Raw genomic sequence first — 20,508 nt, forward strand, 5'->3', positions numbered from 1 at the left:
AATCGTCATTGCCCTTTTCTAAAAATAGAAGATGGTGTCCTCCTGAGGGGATGACGGGACAGACCATCCTCCTCAGAAGATGACGGGACAGACCATCATGACGGTTGAGAGGGTGGGACAGATGACTAGAAACCCATGCAGGATGACTCAGATGACGATTCAGAAGAGTCAGAGGGAGAAGTTACACAAAGGGTTCCCAACCTGCCTAAGAAAAAGACAGTGAAGCGCTATGTCCTGCAAAGACAGGTTAGAGTTGTCATCAGTTTTGATTCCTTGTGAGAATTTTCAATCCAAAATGAGTAAAATAAATCTTGATGTTTTTTTGAAACAGAGAGCACTCCTCTGAAGGAGATGGGACATACGATTGTGAGTTTAAGTGGCCCATCCTGCAGCGACAGGTGAGACTTGTCATCAGTTTCAGTGCTGACACGTACCAGAATCTTGAAGTCCAAACTGAGCAAAATATGTCTTTATGGTTTTCAGAAACAGAGAGAGAGCTCATCTGATAACGATGGGATGAGGTCAGGGAAATATGGACCAAATGAAAGAGAAGATTCAAAAGAGAAACAGAGAAAGGAAGACATGATGCGAGGACAGGTCGGTGGGGCTCGATCAGTTTTTAGCAAGGTCACAAGAAGCAGCAGCAAACAAACTTATGGTCTTGGAGGTCCATTTATGGAAAAAGTACTGAGTCTTTATCACTGGAGGTGTTTTGAAGTTGTTAAGAAGTCACCACAGTAATTTTAAAACCTTTATTGGAAGAAGACCTGCAAATTGGGGATTGAAGTTCATTCTTGATAAATCTATTTATTTGTAAACAAGAAATGTCAATGCAGTATGTTATTTTTTATTACAATTATTACATTTATGTTGTCAAATTTACAGGATGAGAAAGCATTGATGAGCCCATCTCGAGTCCTACCACTGAATTCAGCTAGTGTTACACTGGATCTTGTCACTCTGAAGACGCCTTTAGTAAGTTCATTTTACAACATACATATTCACATAATTAAAACTGTAAGTCATATGTAGTTAAACCATTCCTTTTAAATTATGGACATTTGTGTCAATAGAAGAAATATTTAGAATCTCTGCCATTGTGTGTATAAGTGATTAAAGGAGCTTTCTGTGCATGTCATTTAAATGACATTAGTGAAACTGATCTGAAAATGTTAATGTTGTTATATATGTTCTTCACTTGAAGTCAACATACTAATATTTGGTAAGTGGACACAAACAGTCATGAAAAATACAATAATACAGACTTAAGACAGACAGTACAGTTGTTTGTTATCATTTGAATTTTTTTCTTGATTATTCCAGATTATCATAGGAAACATTGGATTTACACAGATGATCAATTTAGGTAGATATCATACACAATATTATTACTGGGCAATTTGTCATGTGTTACCAATCATTATTTTCTTACAATGAAGGACTCACAGTGCAAGTGGTGTGTCAGGAGGGGATGTCACATGAGGAATTTATTGAAAAAACAAGGAGTGAAGGAGAAAAACAAATGAGGGACACAAATACACAAGTGGAGCCTTCAGACAAGATGAGTGAAGATGAAGAAGGAAAACCAATAGAAGTACAAACACAGGAGGAGCTGAGCTGTTAGAGAAAAGAAAGGCAGAGGAGAAAGGAGACGTGAGCTGTCAGAGAAAAGGAAAGACAGAGGAGAAACGGAGAAGCAAAGATACAGAAGTAAAGAAAGACAGAGGAGGAGAAACAGGAGAAGCAAAGACACAGAAGGCGTCGGTAAAGAAAGACAGAGGAGGAGAAACGGAAGAAGCAAAGATACAGGGGAAGGCGTCGGGGTAAAGAAAGACAGAGGAGGAGAAACAGGAGAAGCAAAGACACAGGGGAAGGCGTCGGGGTAAAGAAAGACAGAGGAGGAGAAACGGAAGAAGCAAAGATACAGGGCACAATAAATGCCATGAAAGTTTTTACAGCAAAGGACCTTTTAAAGCAAAAGTAGACTTCAACTCGTCCTCAAACAGAAACAGTGGATAGTTTCACTTACACAGTCTTTAAGTCCACCTTCTCTAACTGTAGCACAAAAAAACTAACTTTTTAGCGGATGAAACAGAAAAAAATCGGTTACAGTTTCACATTTAGCAAAAAAAAAGAGTGGCCGTCAATTTCACACCAGAAGAATACTTCAGCAGAAAAAAAGAAACAGACAAAAAAAAGTAGTCAGCACTGTAGCAGAAAGAAATCAGAAGTTGACTCTTACCTAGAAATGAGCTGCCACTCCTGTGAAAGTCCATTAATACTCAACTGCAGCCACTGGGACCCACGAAGCCACCACAACCCACGCCCATACAAACCACGCCCCATATAAACCACGCCTACGTGTTGCTACGGTGGTCAGGGAGGACGATTTAATGATTTAAGAAGAAGAAGAAGAAGAAGAAGAAGAAGAAGAAGAAGAAGGCGGCAATACGAGACGGCAATTAAAGTTATCACAGCAGCAAAGACAAGATGGCAATGCCAGCTCAGGTGAGACGCATATTATTTTTAAGTTCCCGGTTAGGAGGTGTAAACATTGAACACTTGATGTCATTTTAACCGTACATTGACCAACCGCAGTTGTCAGCAGCGGCTGCAGGCAGACAACATGACGATGCCGATTCAGGTTAGGTCGTTTACATTTTGGGAAGATGTTGACGTTTAATTTAACGTTTAAGATGTCTTTCACCAGGCAGAAAGAGCATTAATGACTGTTTTTCAAAGACACCGGAATCTATTCGTAAAAACACATTTCTTCAAACTCGATGCACTGAAAATGTCCGTAAGTAAACCCATTGTGTGTCGTCTTTTACGTTATGAAAATTTAGATTAATGACCGAGCAAGGGATGATAACAGAAGTATTGAGGGAACACGGCATGTAGACGCAGAATATTGTGGGAGAGAGAGAGAGAGAGAGAGTGTATTACATTCTCTGTCTGAAAAAGAAAGAATTTGTCTTCAAATAAGAGCTTTATAGTGCATATATAGAGTTTAGAACTGGGTTCTTAGCGGGGGGGCTTTTAATTTGAAAGTAGCAACCATTCATAGCTTGCCACTACAACGACAAGTGGACACAACCAAACAGCTACAGAGATCGAGGAGACGCTGCATCTCCTGGATCTCTGCAGCTGTCCAGTTGTTCATCTTAATGTCCGTGGATGAAGTGATGGACTGACTGCTGTGATCAGCTGTTTCCTGGTTTTAAAACTCCCCGGCTGTGGGTCGCACAACAGTGCAGGTCATTTACACCTCCACCCATCTCATGCCATAGCTGGCACATCAACATCCCGGATTTAGATAACCTCTGAGGTGTAATCTCCCAGGCGGCAAATTGGTGGACCAGAACAGACCTCCAATATATCGCCCTCTCTCTAAATCCGTGGACCTAGCCACAAAAAGTACAACAGAATTGGCGGCTTGCTGCCCGGTATAAAAACTGCTATTAACTATGCAAGCAAGGGCAGCCATGCACTGCAGGCACACTGTCAAACAGAAGTGCACAGGAAGAAGACACAGTCAAAACACACTCTTTAAGGGCTTGCTTTTTTTAATTCTGCAGCAGATTGCGCTATTAAATTTGTGCTGTTGCGCATGTCATGAGAGAAGTTGTCAGTCTCATTTCTTATATAGCATAATGTGACCATGTATAGATAGATACTTTGTTATACATTCATACTGTCTTGTAATTCTGCTTGATTTTTCTCTCAAAAATGCATCAGGTTGATGCTCTTGAATATGAAATATTAAAAAATGTCTTCCGAGGGGCCATGCCCCTGGACCCCCGAGAGGAGTCGAATCCTTCTCACCTTTTTCAACCCTGACCCGTTTTCATGCCTGTTAGAGTGATTTTTATGGTATCTGATGTAGTAGGCTAGGCCAAGCTCTGTGATAGTGTGGCTCTTAGAAAAACGGCTGATGGAAACAACCTACTTTAACAGAAATGACCACTACTAATTATTTATACTACTAACCTGCAAAAGGTCCATCTACTTGACGTATGTATTTTCAGTTGTGTGGTCCCTGTGTGTTTTTCATTTGGTGAGGCTCCTCTAGATAGATACATACATGCAGACATACATACATACAAACACACACCTATGGAATATGTTTGGGCATCCAATCTGTTATATTGTGAGGTGCATGGATGACACAGCAGTGGTCAGATGCATCATTAACTATGAGTTTGGCTACACACAGGAAGTGGAACACCTTCCAGTGCCAGCTTCACCTCCAACCATCTTACAACTCAACTCATTAAATTCAACCATTCCAACCTGCTCACCTACCTTCCGGTCCGCTGCCTTACCCAGTGCCGCTCTTTTCCTCCACCAGCTTCCACAATAAATCCAGTTTACTGGACATGGTATACTGTGTCTGCCTCTGGGTCCAAAACTACAGCCATGAGATATGTCACAGGTCCTAGTGTCAGCTTTATGGCAAGACTCACTGCTAGTCCAAACACCAAGATCTGGCTGAACAAGTATCAGCCGAACACTTGCAAAGCCCGATCTTCATGTATACTGCAGAAATTGGCCTCAGTGAATGGGTAGGTGACTTTCAATGATTGTTGGGCAAATGTGGCTATTTAGCACAATGTAAGTGGATTTGTGGCTCCAAAATTGCATCTGTTCATATTGAGATGGTGGTCTTAAATATGATAGAATAGAATAGAACAGAATAGAACAGTCTTTGTTGTCATTGCACGGGGGGTATAACAAATTGGACGGTGCTTGCGCAGAGCTACTATACACCACAGAAAAATTGTTCAAAAGGACTAAAACAGAAACACAAGGGATTAAGAAGGTATTCTCATGAAAGGTGAAAGTGTAATATTGCAAAAGTGTGATATGCACACTTTAGTCCGAGTGTTAACACAAATGTTAACTTAAAAAAAATTGGAAGAGCCTCTGCCCATATGGGAACCTGGTTGGGTTTAGAATTGTTAAAATCTCAGCAGCTCAAGTTTGTGAGCACTGAACTTTCCTTTATCATTATCAAGAGTACATGGAAACTGTCTTACCCTTCAGATATTTTTACAAGGGGAGACACTTCAGTGTTGGTGCTGATGGGTATTTGAACTATATGTACGCTGAAAATGTTTTCATGATTAGATCTCAAATGTACAAACGTGTGAACGTGTGAACGTCTACATTACACTTTCAGGTCTTCCTACATTACAAGCATGTTCAAATGTTGGTGTTGATAGATGTTTTAATTTTTATACACTTTCATGATCAGACCAGAAGTACAAACTTCTTCAAATACAAATTTCTTCAAACAGTATTAAAAATTTCTAGTCTCCCTTATGAAGCAAACACACACACACACAAAGTAAATTATACATTAGTTCTGAAACACCTAGAGGAATTAACAGATAAGCTCATTAAGTTTTAAGTATGAACTCTTTTATCAGACAAATCTTAGGCTTCAGAAAACACCCCATATGTAAGGCCTGGGCTAGAAAGATGACTCAGATGCCAAGTAGAAAGTCACAGGCTTTTATTCTGAAATTCCGTAGCTTCAGGATAGAGTTATAAACCAAATGGCTGTGAAAATATAAACCTGATCTACTAACTTTGATAGCAGTCTCAGATATCAGTCTTCTTTGTGCTTCTGCTGTGACTGGGTCATGTAATCGTGATTTTTTATTATTATTGCTGTTATTTTTGTGAAATGAATATTCATAAACGAGTAATGTATGGTCTTTCAACAATTTCCAGTGAATAATATATACATTTACGTAAAAGATTTTTAAAGCTTGTATCATGAGGTGACACCCCAACCCAGTCTATGGATAATCCGGCCTTGATGAAACCCTGCGAAATGATGTGTCAATATGTCAATATGACCGCTTATGGCCGAAATAGGTAAAACACCATAAAACTTCAAACATCATCATATCCATGTCTTGCATCAAAATTAAATAATAGCGGCGCGTAGGTCGTCACTAGCGGTGCTCTTGTTTTGAAAACATGTAAACTATGTCCTTCCGGTTCACAGGACGGACCAGTCCAATCAGTAACCAGCATTGCTGACATATTTCAGATGACAGTGATCTATCGTGACCATTCCAGTGGACGGCGACTCGAGCTGTGGCGCGTGAACTGGAGCGAGTTTACCGACGTTACCGTGAATGTTGCTGTGTGTTTACCGGCGGCAGGATGAAGAAAGCCCTCAATAAGTTCTACGTCGACATGGACAAGTACCTGTACAGTCTGGGCCTCTACAGGAAGATGGTGGCCCGGGACGCGTGCAGTCTGTTCCGAGCCGTGTCTGAGCGGGTGAGTCGGGCTAAAAGTCACAGCTAATGGCGGTGCGGAGTGTGGGGGTCTGGTGTCACCAGGTGACGGCACCTGGTGTCTAAAGTTATCACTCTGCACACAGTCTTGATTGAGCAGGTCGCCATTGAAACAGATACCACATTTAAGCCAGTTTTGAATAAACACAAGCAAGGACGAAGTTTTGATTCAGAGGTGGGGGGAGACACACGTATTTTTAATAAAACTCTAACTCCTTCAGTTCACTGTGTTTTCTAGTAGTTCTTTTAGTTTTCTATTGCTACTTTTAAGTTTACTGTTCCCTTTTTTGGTTTGAGTGGTTGCAAAGCATGTAGCAAAACGTTATCACCTGGTGTTTAACCTTGTTTTCACTCCAACTCATCAAACCAGTTTTATTTATTTTTAAATATTAATAATATTTAATAATAATAAAATAATAACAGTCCTCATTTACATATCACCACCCAGTAGTGGGCAGGTCAAACTGGTAGGAATATCACAGGTGGGGAGAAATTGAATAAAATGTCCATAGTTCAGAGTAAGTAGTCAAGTAATCAATTTTATTTGAAATGGGTGTAAAACTCATTTTAAAGGCAGTTATATGGAAGAAAATCCTATTTTTGATGTAAATGTAAAGTGAACAAGGGTCATTTTGACCCAAAGTCCACAGGAGGGTCAACATAATCAACTCATCCAAAGGTTCCAAACACATGACGTCTTCGATCATTGGCAGAGATAAAATTCTGGCAGAGTTTCTTCCTGTCCAAGGCATCAACACTTTCTTGGTGTATGTGACAAACTGCCACATTGTTCAGGCGTTTCTGCTTCATGCAGTTGCTGAGTCAGGTCTTTAACCTCCTCAGTGCACTGTAACTCCTCTCAGCTTCAGCAGACGATGTTGGAACAACCAACAACAGCCTCACAAGGACCTCCACCTGATCAAATAGACCTCTGACTTCAGGCAGCATGCCTCTCAGGATGTCTGCAGCTTCTGTGCTTGATATGTAGGTGTTCTTTGACGTGAACATGGCTAACTGCACATCCAACATCCTCCTGTTAATCTCTGGATACTGGTCCACAATGGCATCACAAGAAAGATTTCCTTCCTCTGAGAGCCAGGCCTCGTCTGCCTAGAAAATGCACACAGCTCATGATCTTCATCAAGCATGCCCTTGCTATTTGCTGTGATGCTGCCAATGCACTAGAAAGCTGAGAATTAAATGGATTTGCTTTTTGACAATGTGTAGTAACTGTCAGCTTATGAGACTTGATTTTTGTATGATCTGTACATTTCTCCACAGCCTTTTTTACAATTTCTGAACCCAGCGGAGACAAATATTGAATCAGTTTTATTCGTCAGTGAGGACTTGTCAAGTTGAAATGCTTTTACACAGTAAAAGCACAGGACTACATTCATACTATGACTGTAATGAATCCAAGGAAATTCTTTTAAACCATTTCTCTTGGAAATGTAGGGTTCTGCTTGCAAGTTTTGAACTGCTATTTCTTTTGCATTAGGCTGATATGGCTCAGTTATCTGATCTGGCCCTGCTCTTCCATCTTGTGCTGCTTTACTGACTGAGCATCCTCTGACCCCTGGCTGCTGCTGATCCAGCTAAGATAAACATAACAAAAGATGGAATATCTATGAGCAGCTTATAACCGAATTAATCACAATAATGATGAAAAATATTTCCAAATAAACTAGTTTATGTCACTCCCTCCCTACTGTGAGTTCTTGACCAAGCTCATGAACTCACTCCTTAGTCGCTAATATTTCTTACCAATAAAATAATACATTTACACATTTACACAGGCTTTTTAGTACACTGGCCTCAATATAAAACTGTACCTGGCCAGTTTACTTCTTTCATCTGACAAAATATATACACAGACAGATTATCATCACGCTAACATTTGTCACGATGCTTAATTAATGTGTGTGTGTGTGTGTGTGTGTGTGTGTGTGTGTGTGTGTGTGTGTGTGTGTATTACTCTCAGAACTACCACCGGAGGGTCCGTCAGCACTGCGCTAACTTCATGAGAGCCAACAGATGTAAATTTGAGCTGGTGAGTCTGAGATCGTTAACTAATGAATTTATTCATTATACCCTCACCTCTGCCCTCTCCTCCATCCTCACCTCTGCCCTCTCCTCCATCCTCACCTCTGCCCTCTCCTCCATCCTCACCTCGTCCTCCACCTCGGCCCTCTCCTCCACCCTCACCTCTGCCCTCTCCTCCATCCTCACCTCAACCCTCAACTCCTCCCTCACCTCCTCTCTTACATCCTCCCTCACCTCCACCCTCACCTCAGCCCTCTCCTCCATCCTCACCTCGTCCCTCATCTCGACCCTCACCTCCTCCCTCACCTCCTCTCTTACATCCTCCCTCTCCTCCACCCTGTTTTTCAGTTTGTTGAAGGTTCCTTTGAAAAGCATCTGGGACGTGTGGAGAACCCGAACGTGAGCTGCTGTGCCCTTTGACCATTGAATCACTGTTTTTACCTGTGGATAGTTGTGGCAATGTGTGACAGTGAGTGTGTTTTTTCAGGAGACGGTGGGTCAGGTGGAGATCAAAGCTTTATCTCAGCTGTACAGGTGAGAGGCTCTCAGGTGTTCACTCACCTTCTGTGACCTCAATCAGTCAATCGCTTTCACCTACAGATCAGCTTAGGCCAGAGCTAGACCTAGATCAGAACTTGACTTGGGTGTGTGTGTGTGTGGCTGTGTCTGTGTGTTTCTGTGTGTCTATCTGTGTCTGTGTCTGTGTGTGTGTGTGTGTGTGTGTGTGTGTGTGTGTGTGTGTAGGTGTTGTTTCCTGATCTACGATTACCCGGGGATTCCAGCCAAAGTGATCTCAGAGGACAACTTCGTAGTTGAGGTGAATACTCTTATTTTTCCCTTTGATGGTTGTCATGACGATGAACATAGCAGGTCACATGACATTCTTCTTTGTGTTTTGATTGGCCAGCTCTGTCTTGTCTGTTGTCCAGGTGATGCTGTCCCACTCCATCAATGGTCACTATGACATCATTTACCCAAGGACTTACCACGCCTCTGCCGCCCTCCGTCAGTGTGAGTGCAGATCACTGATTGGTGGCTCAGTATGGTTGACAACTGTTGTGTGCAACATTTAGTGTCAGACCCACTGTGTTGGTCTTAGTGAAGGTTCACAGGTCAGAACCAGGTTCAGGTCAGAACCAGGTTCAGGTGAGATGTATTTCGATGGTGGTGTCGGTGAGATCATGACAGTGAGGGCCCTCACAAGTAAAGAAGAACAAACAGTGTTCTGTCTTTGTGTCTGTCTGTCTGTCTGTCTAGCTCTCCTGTATGAGCTGTTCTACACTCGGGTGTTTTTGTCAGAAGAGACGGAGCTCTGTCAGGCGATGGAGGCCTGCAGAGTTGGAGGTCAGCGCTATAGACACAGCACACCTGAGGATCAAGCTCACAGGTACACACATTAATGTTCGACAGATTGACAGCTGATGTAGAGATGACATCATCGCACTGCCGTCAGATTTCTTGGCTTGATGTGGATTTCTGTTTGTTGTCCGTGATGTTCAGGTAACTGCTATAATGTCACTCTCTAACACACCTGTGTGTTTGTCCAGCCGGGAGGATGTGGAGTCCGGGGGAGCAGCGGTAGTGACGCGAGGAGCTGTGAGAGAGGGGGGAAAGGTGGGGGTGGGTGTGGGAGTGGGGATGGTGGGGGGAGGCATGATCCATGGTGTCACCTGCAGGTTTGTTCTGAAGCTCAAAGTGGGCGGGGCTCCTAGTCTCAGCTAATCTAAAAATGGTGAATGAAGCCCTGTTGATGAAACACGCCCACCTAGCTCAAAGCTACCAAACAGCTACGGCATGGCCATGCCCTTTTTATGTCTAACTTTAAGCCTTATTATATCTAAATGGGTGAGTTATAGAAAAACTCACCCCCCATACAGTTGTCATGACCAAAACTGTTTTTGTACCAGGCTGCAAACATTTTTATATCTGCTGTAAATTTGGACATTTTAACATGGGAATCTATGGGGATTGACTTGCTTTTGAAGCCTCAGGTGGCCACTGAAGGAACTGCTGGTTTTTGCTTCCTTCTTCAGACTCGGGTCACTGCTCGTGTGAACAGAACTGAGCTTGGCTCATGGTGACTCACACATACGAGCTCTGAGTGGCTTTTCAGTTAAATTTGTAGGTAATAAAACATAAACTCGTCAGAGAAATGGAGCAAAATTGAATGTTTTTATTGGTCAGTGTCCACTAGAAGCCCCGCCCCGCGCCAGACTGTCTCTTTCATATAAGGTGATGAGGTCTCTGGACGCAGAGTATTACAGAGATGTGGAGTTTAACATCCGGCTGGATACCTGCGAAGGTAACTGGTTACATACATCTGACAGAAAAATATAGAGGGTTTCTGTTGAGACAGTAGTTCTGATTGTGTGTGTGTGTGTGTGTGTGTGTGTGTGTGTCTCTCTGTCTGTCTATCTGTGCGTGTGTGTGTGAGACAGAGATGCAGAAGACAGACTACAAGTTGTTTGCAGGAAGGCAGTACCTCCTGGGAGACAATTGTCAGGTAACATTACACTTCACGATACTGATGTTAATACTGAATCAGGGTCAGGACTGTGTATGTTGTGGACGGCTTTTGTTGTCTGTCTCACATGTGGGTGTCATCACCTCCACCTGTGTTTCAGGTGCATTTGGAGGCAATAGGGAAGTACTCCAACGCTTTCAATCAGGAAGTAGAAACAGACTCCACGGCCGTCACCCTCATCATCGAGGAACTCAGAAAAAAGTAACAAACCACTTATACCTGACACTAAGTTTAACCCTAAAACCAGACCCTCAGAACCCTCAGACAGATGAGGACAGATGGAGTGTGAGAGTTAAACTGATCTTTACAAAGAATTCTGAGACGTTGTGTGGAAATATATTTCACATTGAAGGGGGTCAAGCTTTGAGGAGGTCTTGTCTGAGTTAGTTAGAGTTCAGTACATCTCTGTCTCTGTCTCTGTCTCTGTGTCAGACACCCGGACCTGAAACCAGTGAATCCAGTTCCTGCCTGGAATGTTGCTGCTCCTACCAGAACAGGAGACCTTGGTATATTTAACCCCCGTGACCCCCTCCTGACTTCTGTGACCCCCTCCTAACCTCTGTTATCCCCCTTATGACTTACTGTGACCCCATGCTGAGCTCCTTGACCCCCTTCTGATCTCTGTCACCCAATGCTGACCTCAGTGACCCCTTGCTGAACTCTGTCTTCATCTCGTTCTGTCCTCATCTAGACTTGGACTCTCGTGGTGGGCGTCATCATCGCCAGTGCAACTTCAGGAAGTTTCATGGTAGCAGTGGAGGGCCGGGTACGGAGATTCTGATGCCACCACCATCCCACAATGCAGGCCCAGCCCCCGCTGCACTACCCCCCCGCTTCCAGCCAGCTGGTCACCCCCCCCCCCAAACCCCCCCCTTCCCCGGCCCCAGGGCCGACCACCCCGCGGCTCCCCCACACCACCACCCCATAGCCAGACCTCCTCGCTATGGAGCTTCCAGGTGGGACTTGTTGTCCTGGATGTTCAACAGGTTTGATTGGTCCACAACTGAACTGATTGTCGTGTATGTCTGTCTCTCTGTCTCTGTGTGTCTGTGTGTGTCTCTGTCTGCCTCATGAATTCGGGCCGGATCTCCTCCTGTTTCCTCAGCCATCATCTGATTGGTCCACAGTTGACCTACTTCCACCCTGGCAGTCGATATCATCACAACTACGAGAACTACACCTTCGGGTTAGGGTAAACGGCAACGAAACCAACACATGACAATATTATTGATAATAATATTGTTGATTTTAATATTATTGATAATATCACTGAACCCTCAGACCACTGAGGACAGACTGAGTCCCCTCAGACTGGTGACTTTGAGGAGGTCTGGTCTGAGTTAGAGTTCAGTACATCTCTGTCTCTGCCTCTGTGTCAGACGCCTGTTCCCCCCAACGGACCTGAATCCAGTTCCTGCCTGGAATGTTGCTGCTCCTACCAGAAATGGAGACCTTGGTATGTTTAACCTCTGTGATACCCTCCTGACCTCGGTGACCCCCCCCAACGACCCCCTCCTCACCTCTGTGATTCCCCCCTTATGACTCACTGTGACCCCTTCCTGACCTCTGTGACGCCCTCAACGACCCCCGCCGGACCTCTGTGATCCCCCCCCTTATGACTCACTGTGACCCCCTCCTAACCTCTGTGACCCCCCCCTTATGACTCACTGTGACCCCCTCCTAACCTCTGTGACCCCCGGCTGACCTCTGTGTCCCCCTGCTGAACTCAGTGTTGATCTCATTCTGGCCCCATCCAGACTTGGACTCTCGTGGTGGGCGTCATCACCACCATTGCAACTTCAGGAAGATTCATGGTGGCAATGGAGGGCCGGGGACAGAGCTTCTGATGCCACCACCATCCTACTATGGAGGCCCAGCCCCCTCTGCACTACCCCCCCGCTTGCAGCAAGTGGGTCACCCTCACCCGCATCCCCCGCCGTTCCCAGGAGCCATGGCCCACGACCCCTCTGCTCCCCCACACCACCACCCCATAGCCAGAACTCCTGACTATGATGCCTCCAGGTGGGACTTGTTGTCCTGGATGTTCAACAGGTTTGATTGGTCCACGACTGAACTGATTGTTGTGTATGTCTGTTTCTGTGTGTCTCTGTGTCTATGTGTCAGTTTGTGTCTCTGTCTGTAGTCTCATGGATTCTGGTCAAAAGCTCAGCCCACTTCCTCAAACGTCACCTGATTGGTCCACAGTTGACCTATTTCCACTGTAGTGGGAGACTACCTTCCTTATCTGTTAAATTATTCCACTATGTGACCTTGGTAATCTGCTCAGAGTTAAAGTCCCAATCAGAGGCGAAACAGCTCAGAGACTAAATCCAAATCAGAGGCAAGAACAGCTCAGAGATTAAGTCCAAATCAGAGGCAAGAACAGCTCAGAGATTAAATCCAAATCAGAGGCAAGAACAGCTCAGAGATTAAATCCAAATCAGAGGCAAGAACAGCTCAGAGACTAAGTCCAAAACAGAGGTGAGGCAGGAAGTCTTCAGTCCAAAAAGGTGTTTATTCGAAGAGAAGAAGTTATAAATCCATGAGGTACCCCGGGGCAACTGAGAAATCTCTGCGGATCACCCACTTTTATACCTGGGGTCAAGGTCACCAGTGCCCACTTGGACCACCCCCCTTCGTCATGATCACACAAGACTGTTATCTACTGTTTTCATTTTTGAATGTGTTATGTAAAAGCCTACAAAATGTCTCACCCAGGCCCCTATCTGTGGCCTTGGGTGAGCTGTGGCTGCACTCGTTGCTCATTCATTTTAACATTGTGATCGTAAAGGGTGAATCAAAAACTGGTCTTTTATCAGGCTCAAAACTCATTATTAGAGCATCATTTGGGACTACATGGGACACTCCCAAATCTATTTATATGAATGATCATAACCTAGATTTATTTGCCATTACACCACCCTGGAAGACGATATTATCACAACTACGAGAACTACACCTTCAGGTCACGGTGAACGGCAACGAAACCACCACATGACAATTTTATTGATGATAATAATATTGTTGATTTTAATATTATTGATAATATCACTGAACCCTCAGACCACTGAGGACAGACTGAATCCCCTCAGACTGGTGACTTTGAGGAGGTCTGGTCTGAGTTAGTTAGAGTTCAGTACATCTCTGTCTCTGCCTCTGTGTCAGACTCCTGTTCCCCCCAACGGACCTGAATCCAGTTCCTGCCTGGAATGTTGCTGCTCCTACCAGAAATGGAGACCTTGGTATGTTTAACCTCTGTGGTACCCTCCTGACCTCTGTGACTCCTCCGAATTTTGTGACACCCCCCCCCCCCGACTTCTGTGAATCCCCAACGATCCCCTTCTGACCTCTGTGATCCCCCCCTTATGACTATCTGTGAACCCCTTCTGACCTCTGTGATCCCCCCTTGTGACTATTCTGACCCACCCTGACCTCTGTGTCCCCCTGCTGAACTCTGTCTTGATCTCGTTCTGGCCCCATCCAGACTTGGACTCTTGTGGTGGGCGTCATCACCGCCATTGCAACTTCAGGAAGATTCATGGTAGCAGTGGAGGGCCGGGGACAGAGCTTCTGATGCCACCACCATCCTACTATGGAGGCCCAGCCCCCTCTGCACTACCCCCCCGCTTCCAGCCAGCTGGTCACCCCCACCAGCAAACCCCGCCGTTCCCAGGAGCCATGGCCTACCACCCCTCTGCTCCCCCACACCACCACCCCATAGCCAGACCTCCTCGCTATGGAGCTTCCAGGTGGGACTTGTTGTCCTGGATGTTCAACAGGTTTGATTGGTCCACGACTGAACTGATTGTGGTGTATGTCTGTCTCTCTGTCTCTGTGTCTCTGTGCGTCTATGTGTCTATGTGTCAGTGTGTGTCTCTGTCTGTAGTCTCATGGATTCTGGTCAAAAGCTCCGCCCACTTCCTCAAACGTCACCTAATTGGTCCACAGTTGACCTATTTCCACTGTAGTGGGATACTACCTTCCTTATCTGTTAAATTATTCCACTATGAGACCTTGGTAATCTGCTCAGAGTTAAAGTCCCAATCAGAGGAGAACCAGCTCTGAGTCTAAGTCCAAATCAGAGGCAAGAACAGCTCAGAGATAAGTCCAAATCAGAGGCAAGAACAGCTCAGAGACTAAGTCCAAATCAGAGGCAAGAACAGCTCAGAGACTAAGTCCAAATCAGAGGCAAACAGCTCAGAGACTAAGTCCAAATCAGAGGCAAGAACAGCTCAGAGACTAAGTCCAAATCAGAGGCAAGAACAGCTCAGAGACTAAGTCCAAATCAGAGGCAAGAACAGCTCAGAGACTAAGTCCAAATCAGAGGCAAGAACAGCTCAGAGACTAAGTCCAAATCAGAGGCAAGAACAGCTCAGAGATTAAGTCCAAAACAGAGGTGAGGCAGGAAGTCTTCAGTCCAAAAAGGTGTTTATTCGAAGAGAAGAAGTTATAAATCCATGAGGTACCCCGGGGCAACTGAGAAATCTCCTCGGATCACCCACTTTTATACCTGGGGTCAAGGTCACCAGTGCCCACTTGGACCACCCCCCTTTGTCATGATCACACAAGACTGTTATCTACTATTTTCATTTTTGAATGTGTTATGTAAAAGCCTACAAAATGTCTCACCCAGGCCCTATCTGTGGCCTTGGGTGAGCTGTGGCTGCACTCGTTGCTCATTCATTTTAACATTGTGATCGTAAAGGGTGAAAAAAAACTGGTCTTTTATCAGGCTCAAAACTCATTATTAGAGCATCATTTGGGACTGCATGGGATATTCCCAAATCTATTTATATGCATGATCATAACCTAGATTTATTTGCCACTACACCACCCTGGAAGACGATATTATCACAACTACGAGAACTACACCTTCAGGTCACGGTGAACGGCAACGAAACCACCACATGACAATTTTATTGATAATAATATTGTTGATTTTAATATAATGGATAATATCACTGATAATATTACTGATAATTATGATACTGACATTAATATTGACAATAATGATATCACAGTGAACATCTGTCGGTATTTTCACCACTAAGTGAACAGTCACAGGAAGTCATAAGACACCAGATTACCATGACAACCTCATTTCAAAATAAAGACATGTCTGAATATTATTGATCTTTATTAACTTGCTTTGTGTACAATTCTGAAAATGTCCTACATTGGTGCCCCCAGTGGTCATAAAGAACTCTAACATTAGAATAACATTAAAGGTTAAATTTAAGTAATGCCCGTGTCCTGTTTGTTTGTTCTCCAATCAGTCGAAGTTGCCATCAGCTGGCTGCTCTTAATAAAGAGTGTCAGTTTGGTTTCTCAGAGCCGATGGAGGACCTATCTGATATGGACCCAGCCATCGTGTGCTACCAGCTTGAGGGCGGGGACACCGTGTTCCCTCTACTGCCGGTGAGAAAACTAAAACTGCCAGATGATTGAAGAAATGTGTCTAGGAAGTGGGAATGTGAGGTTCATGAACCAAAGACGTAGGTCCTCTGATACGCACTCAAAGTCTGACTTTAGACTCTTGATTTCAGACTTTGACTTTAGACTCTGGACATAGCCTAAACATCTGGACAGGGAGGGACAGGATGCAGAGACAATGATGGGGTCATGTCGGTGTACAAACATTAACCACATCTGTATAATGTTAATATTAAAGTAAATCAGGTAAGTCAGCCGACCTCTGACCCTGCTGTCGTCAGTGAGAGGGGGAGTGAGTGGGGAGGACTCAGTGATTTACTTGCAGGTTTTTTCTATCATATATGAGAATGGTCACATGCCCTACATTAGTGTTTCACTTTTGTGTTACTGCAGAAGAAACATTAAAGATGGAGTCACAAAGGAGGACAAGGAGATCCAGCTGCTACCCTGCAGAAGTTCGAATGTTCTTGATGCATAAGAAAAAAACATTGTTTTAGTTTACAGTTCTGTTCCAGATATTCAAATAAAGGTAGGACATTTCAGACTCACTGATTAATGTTTCAAAATTCTAAGTCTTCTTCTTTCACATCGCTGTGTGCCTGACTCTCTTCAAAGATAAGTTCTAAAGCCCTCCAGCCCTGACAGCTAAATCTTTTGGTTATACTGATGATGGAAGATTCTGTACTGTGATGGAGAGGTACTGATATCTTCGGAGCCCCCTTGTAGTGCAGGTACAAGTCATTTAGTGTGAGAAAATGCTGTTAGAATACATCATTCTTAGAATATTATAGCATATGCTTGTGCATGTCTCTGTGTGTTTGTGTCCGTGTATGTGGCTGTGGATGTGTTTCTGTGTGTCTCTGCGGATGCAGGTCAAATTGATCCAGAGACCATATGAAGGACCATGCCCTATCTGGGTAGGTCTCTGTGTGTCTGGGGCTCCCTACAAGAATGTGAATGCTCAGTTCACAAAAAGAAAACCTTGCTAGTAATATTGAGAGCACAAAAAATGGAGTTCATACAGCATATTCATGATTTATTTAGTGTTTGTTTAAAATACATTACCTGTATTTGTAACATGCACATTTAGTTAGTGATGTATATTCAACAGTATGTTAGGTTAGTTTGACTTAGGTTTTTTCTAATTTTTTGTTCTGTTTTACCAGTGCCCCAGGGTTCCTGTTGTCCTTGCTGAGTTCATCTGGCTGGATTGGCAAAAGTATAGGCCCCAGGGCAGTGGCACAGTTCAAGAAGTGCCAATGAGACTGAACCAAGAGCCTGCTACAATAGGGGGGAATTGGGGTTATTGAGTTTAGTTCATTAGTAGTTAATGTATTAATGCGTTGTGTCATTCCTCTTGTGTGTCTTTGGCCTGATCAGCCACTATTGAACCCCCCTGTGTTCTTTATTTGTTAGGTTGGTCACAAAGGAGGTTGATGACATGCATGAAGATGCATAGAAAATTCTTGAAGTCATAATGTTTTTGAGAAAGAAACCAATTGGTTGTGTATAGTTCAGTTCTACATGTTCAATTAAAACTAAAACATTTCACATGTGTGGACTTTTCTTTTAAAGCAGAAATGGTAATACATTTAACACAGACTTAGAAATACTTAAAAACTTTTCTTGTAGAACCAGTTAGTGGTTGTCAAGGGCATTGTTGTAGGAAATGTAGTTTTCTACACAAGTATTGGGCCAGTGAAGTCACATCCCCTGCCACAAATGTATTTTATTGGCCGAGGACTTAATGCGAAGCGTCTTGGAGGGAGAAGTGTGATCAAATAGACATGACATATCAACACTATGGGTTTGTGGCCCTGGGGGGCTCAATTAAGGGCCTTTAATGTTAAAAAAAAAAAAAAAAACCTGTTGACCTTCAAGTGGCATCAAACATTAATAGTGGGCAGAGCCAAGATTGAGCTAAAACTCTGGAATGAGCCCCAAAAGCTGACTCAAGACACAGACACAGTTCTGATGTGGGAACAGTCGTCTTTACTGATTCTTGATCAGCCTTCCAGAAAAGTGCGTAGGGCAAGCGGTGGGGAAGGTGAGGTCGCTTGAAGGGAGGCTGGGGAGACTGGCAGCAGGAGCTGTGAGCAGAACTTCTGCAGTGGGGTGGACAGCTGTGCTGGAACTGACAGGGCTGAAGCACAGTGAAAAGCACAGTTTGTGTGAGATTTAAAAGAGGTAGGAAAAAAAATTGGATTATTATTTAAGCGGGCTGGAGTGTTACCATATGGTAAACAAGAACGATCTGGCAGCTTGTGACTGGGAGCCTTGATAGATGTACTGATCTGATGAGCTGATGGAGAACAGGTGAGACCAGCAAACAGCACAGCATCACGCCCCTGCAACAAAGCACACACACACACACGCACAACTTAAGAGGAGGTAACACAAGGAGGACACTGTAACACAGAGACCCAACTGTCCAGCTTTCCGAAACCCAACCTGGTAGCATCTTCCAGTGGCTAGCTCTTTTCAAGGCTCCAAACCATGATGTTTCAATTTAATGTCACACACAGGTCATCCAATGCTACTTTGCAGTCAAAGCTTTTTTTAAAAGTCCTCATAAATAGCTGACATTAGCCAGGTAAGACTACCTTCTCAGTATGTAAATGATAAATAAATGAAATCATTATTTACATCCTTATAAATACCGACATTTGTCCAGAGATGAGCAAAGGCCATCATCCCAATGGCGGAGGCTTAAGAAGCTCAACAAGCCATTGGCCAGTCTCTGCAGCATGTCTGACTAATAGACTGTGCAAGTGTATTGACTTGCACTCACTTTTGCTGAGAAGCTAACGTCTATCTTGTTCCTCTACCACAACAGGAATTGTCACCAAATTTCAAGAAGTTACTGAAGACCAGTTTCCCTGTTCATAAAGGCTAACAAACCCAACATCTAGCCTTAAGAGCCTTTAATCCAAAAAACTCTGAGCTGACCTCCAATGACCATCAGCCCACTGGCTAAGACCTAATAATTTGAACCTGCCGTTGCTGACTTTCTCTCACTTTTGTTGCAAAGTTTCAGTCTATCTGAACATTAGGACCAATGACTTGTCCATCTGTCACAAAAGAAAGTGATCTAACTCAGACCCAACATTTCAGGAGGTTGCTGAAGACCAGCTTCTCAGTATGTGAAGGATAACAAACCCAACATGCACCGTCAAGAGTAAAGTGGATCAGATCCACTTTGAGGGTGCACAGTGGTACAGTGGTCAGCACTGTTGCCTCACAGCAAGGTTTGAGCCCCAGTTTGCCTGGGGCTACTCTGTGCGTAGTTTGCATGTTCACCTCATGTCTGCCTGGGGTTTTTCCCAGGTATTCCAGTCTCCTCCCACAGTCCAAAGACATGCACATCAGGTTAATTTGGATGCTCTAAATTGCCTGTAGGTGTGAACGTGAGTGTGATTGTTTGTCTATACATGTTAGCCCCGCAGCAGACTGGCAATCTGCCCAGGGTGTATCAGAGAGAGAGATCCAGACTCTGCGTCTCTAGAGGCAGAAACACCTGAACCAACTGCAAGCTTTGTCAAAAAGTAAAGTTTTAAGTCTACTAGAGAGAGGGTGTCTGCCCCATGGACCCAGACTGGAAGTTGGTTGCACAGTAGAGCATCCTGATAACTGAAGGCTCTGCCTCCCATTCTACTTTTAGAGACTGTAGGAAGTTTGTTCTTTGATGTTGTAAGAAACTCAGCTGTCAAATTCATTCAGATAGATTAACTGAATACCTTTATCCTGTCTTCTTTCTTTTACATCTCTCTGAGTGGGAAAAGAGAGAGAGAGACAGTAATAGAAGTAGTAGTTACATTAATAATCCTAACAGGGCTAGAAATTACAGTAGTCCCAGTAATAATATTTATGATGATGTGCTAAATTGCACTCACTATTGTTGCAAAGTTGAGGTCCATCTGAACATTAGGACCACTTTGGATCTCTTGTTATGTGTGCAATACACAAAATCTCCTACTACTCTGTACATAATTTCTATCTGCACAATTTGATTTAATAGTGTAAAATGTCTGTAAATATTAACTGTGTATATAGTGCTCATTTTGAAGGGTATATTCATTTACGTCTTCTTCATGTTATATTATTGTATGTCTATTTTATATATTATTATTATTATTATTGTTATTATTATTATTATTATTATTATTATTATTATTATTATTATTATTATTA

At 43.6% G+C, this 20,508-nt stretch overlaps 1 protein-coding gene and 1 long non-coding RNA gene across 2 annotated transcripts; one reads left to right on the top strand and one right to left on the bottom strand.

Moving 5' to 3' along the window:
• Positions 1-6,180: 6,180 nt before the first annotated feature.
• Positions 6,181-17,868, top strand: LOC119016118 (putative bifunctional UDP-N-acetylglucosamine transferase and deubiquitinase ALG13). The gene is made up of 20 exons (XM_037092019.1): positions 6,181-6,300; positions 8,287-8,367; positions 8,709-8,759; positions 8,848-8,894; positions 9,105-9,177; positions 9,290-9,371; positions 9,618-9,747; positions 9,908-10,055; positions 10,500-10,662; positions 10,799-10,863; positions 10,985-11,085; positions 11,317-11,390; positions 12,642-12,936; positions 14,050-14,126; positions 14,369-14,663; positions 16,161-16,302; positions 16,711-16,846; positions 16,933-17,048; positions 17,190-17,234; positions 17,484-17,868. Exons 1-17 carry the CDS (start codon positions 6,181-6,183, stop codon positions 16,720-16,722), a joined length of 1,956 nt encoding a protein of 651 aa, XP_036947914.1. The 3' UTR covers positions 16,723-16,846; positions 16,933-17,048; positions 17,190-17,234; positions 17,484-17,868.
• Positions 17,869-18,216: 348 nt separating this feature from the next.
• Positions 18,217-19,060, bottom strand: LOC119016120. The gene is made up of 3 exons (XR_005073831.1): positions 18,982-19,060; positions 18,551-18,665; positions 18,217-18,460 (listed from the first exon to the last, which is right to left on the bottom strand). It is a non-coding gene; the product is annotated as an uncharacterized LOC119016120 (long non-coding RNA).
• Between the last annotated feature and the right edge of the window lie 1,448 nt (positions 19,061-20,508).

Source organism: Acanthopagrus latus, unplaced genomic scaffold (genome assembly GCF_904848185.1).
Source record: "Acanthopagrus latus isolate v.2019 unplaced genomic scaffold, fAcaLat1.1, whole genome shotgun sequence".
Classification (NCBI taxonomy): domain Eukaryota; kingdom Metazoa; phylum Chordata; class Actinopteri; order Spariformes; family Sparidae; genus Acanthopagrus; species Acanthopagrus latus.

Bases quoted from the DNA above. Each gene is read 5' to 3' on its own strand.
- LOC119016118 (XM_037092019.1), top strand. From the start codon at position 6,181: ATGAAGAAAGCCCTCAATAAGTTCTACGTCGACATGGACAAGTACCTG. The intron at 8,895-9,104 runs GTGAGAGGCTCT...GTGTGTGTGTAG, and splicing joins GCTTTATCTCAGCTGTACAG to GTGTTGTTTCCTGATCTACG. The intron at 14,127-14,368 runs GTATGTTTAACC...GGCCCCATCCAG, and splicing joins TACCAGAAATGGAGACCTTG to ACTTGGACTCTTGTGGTGGG.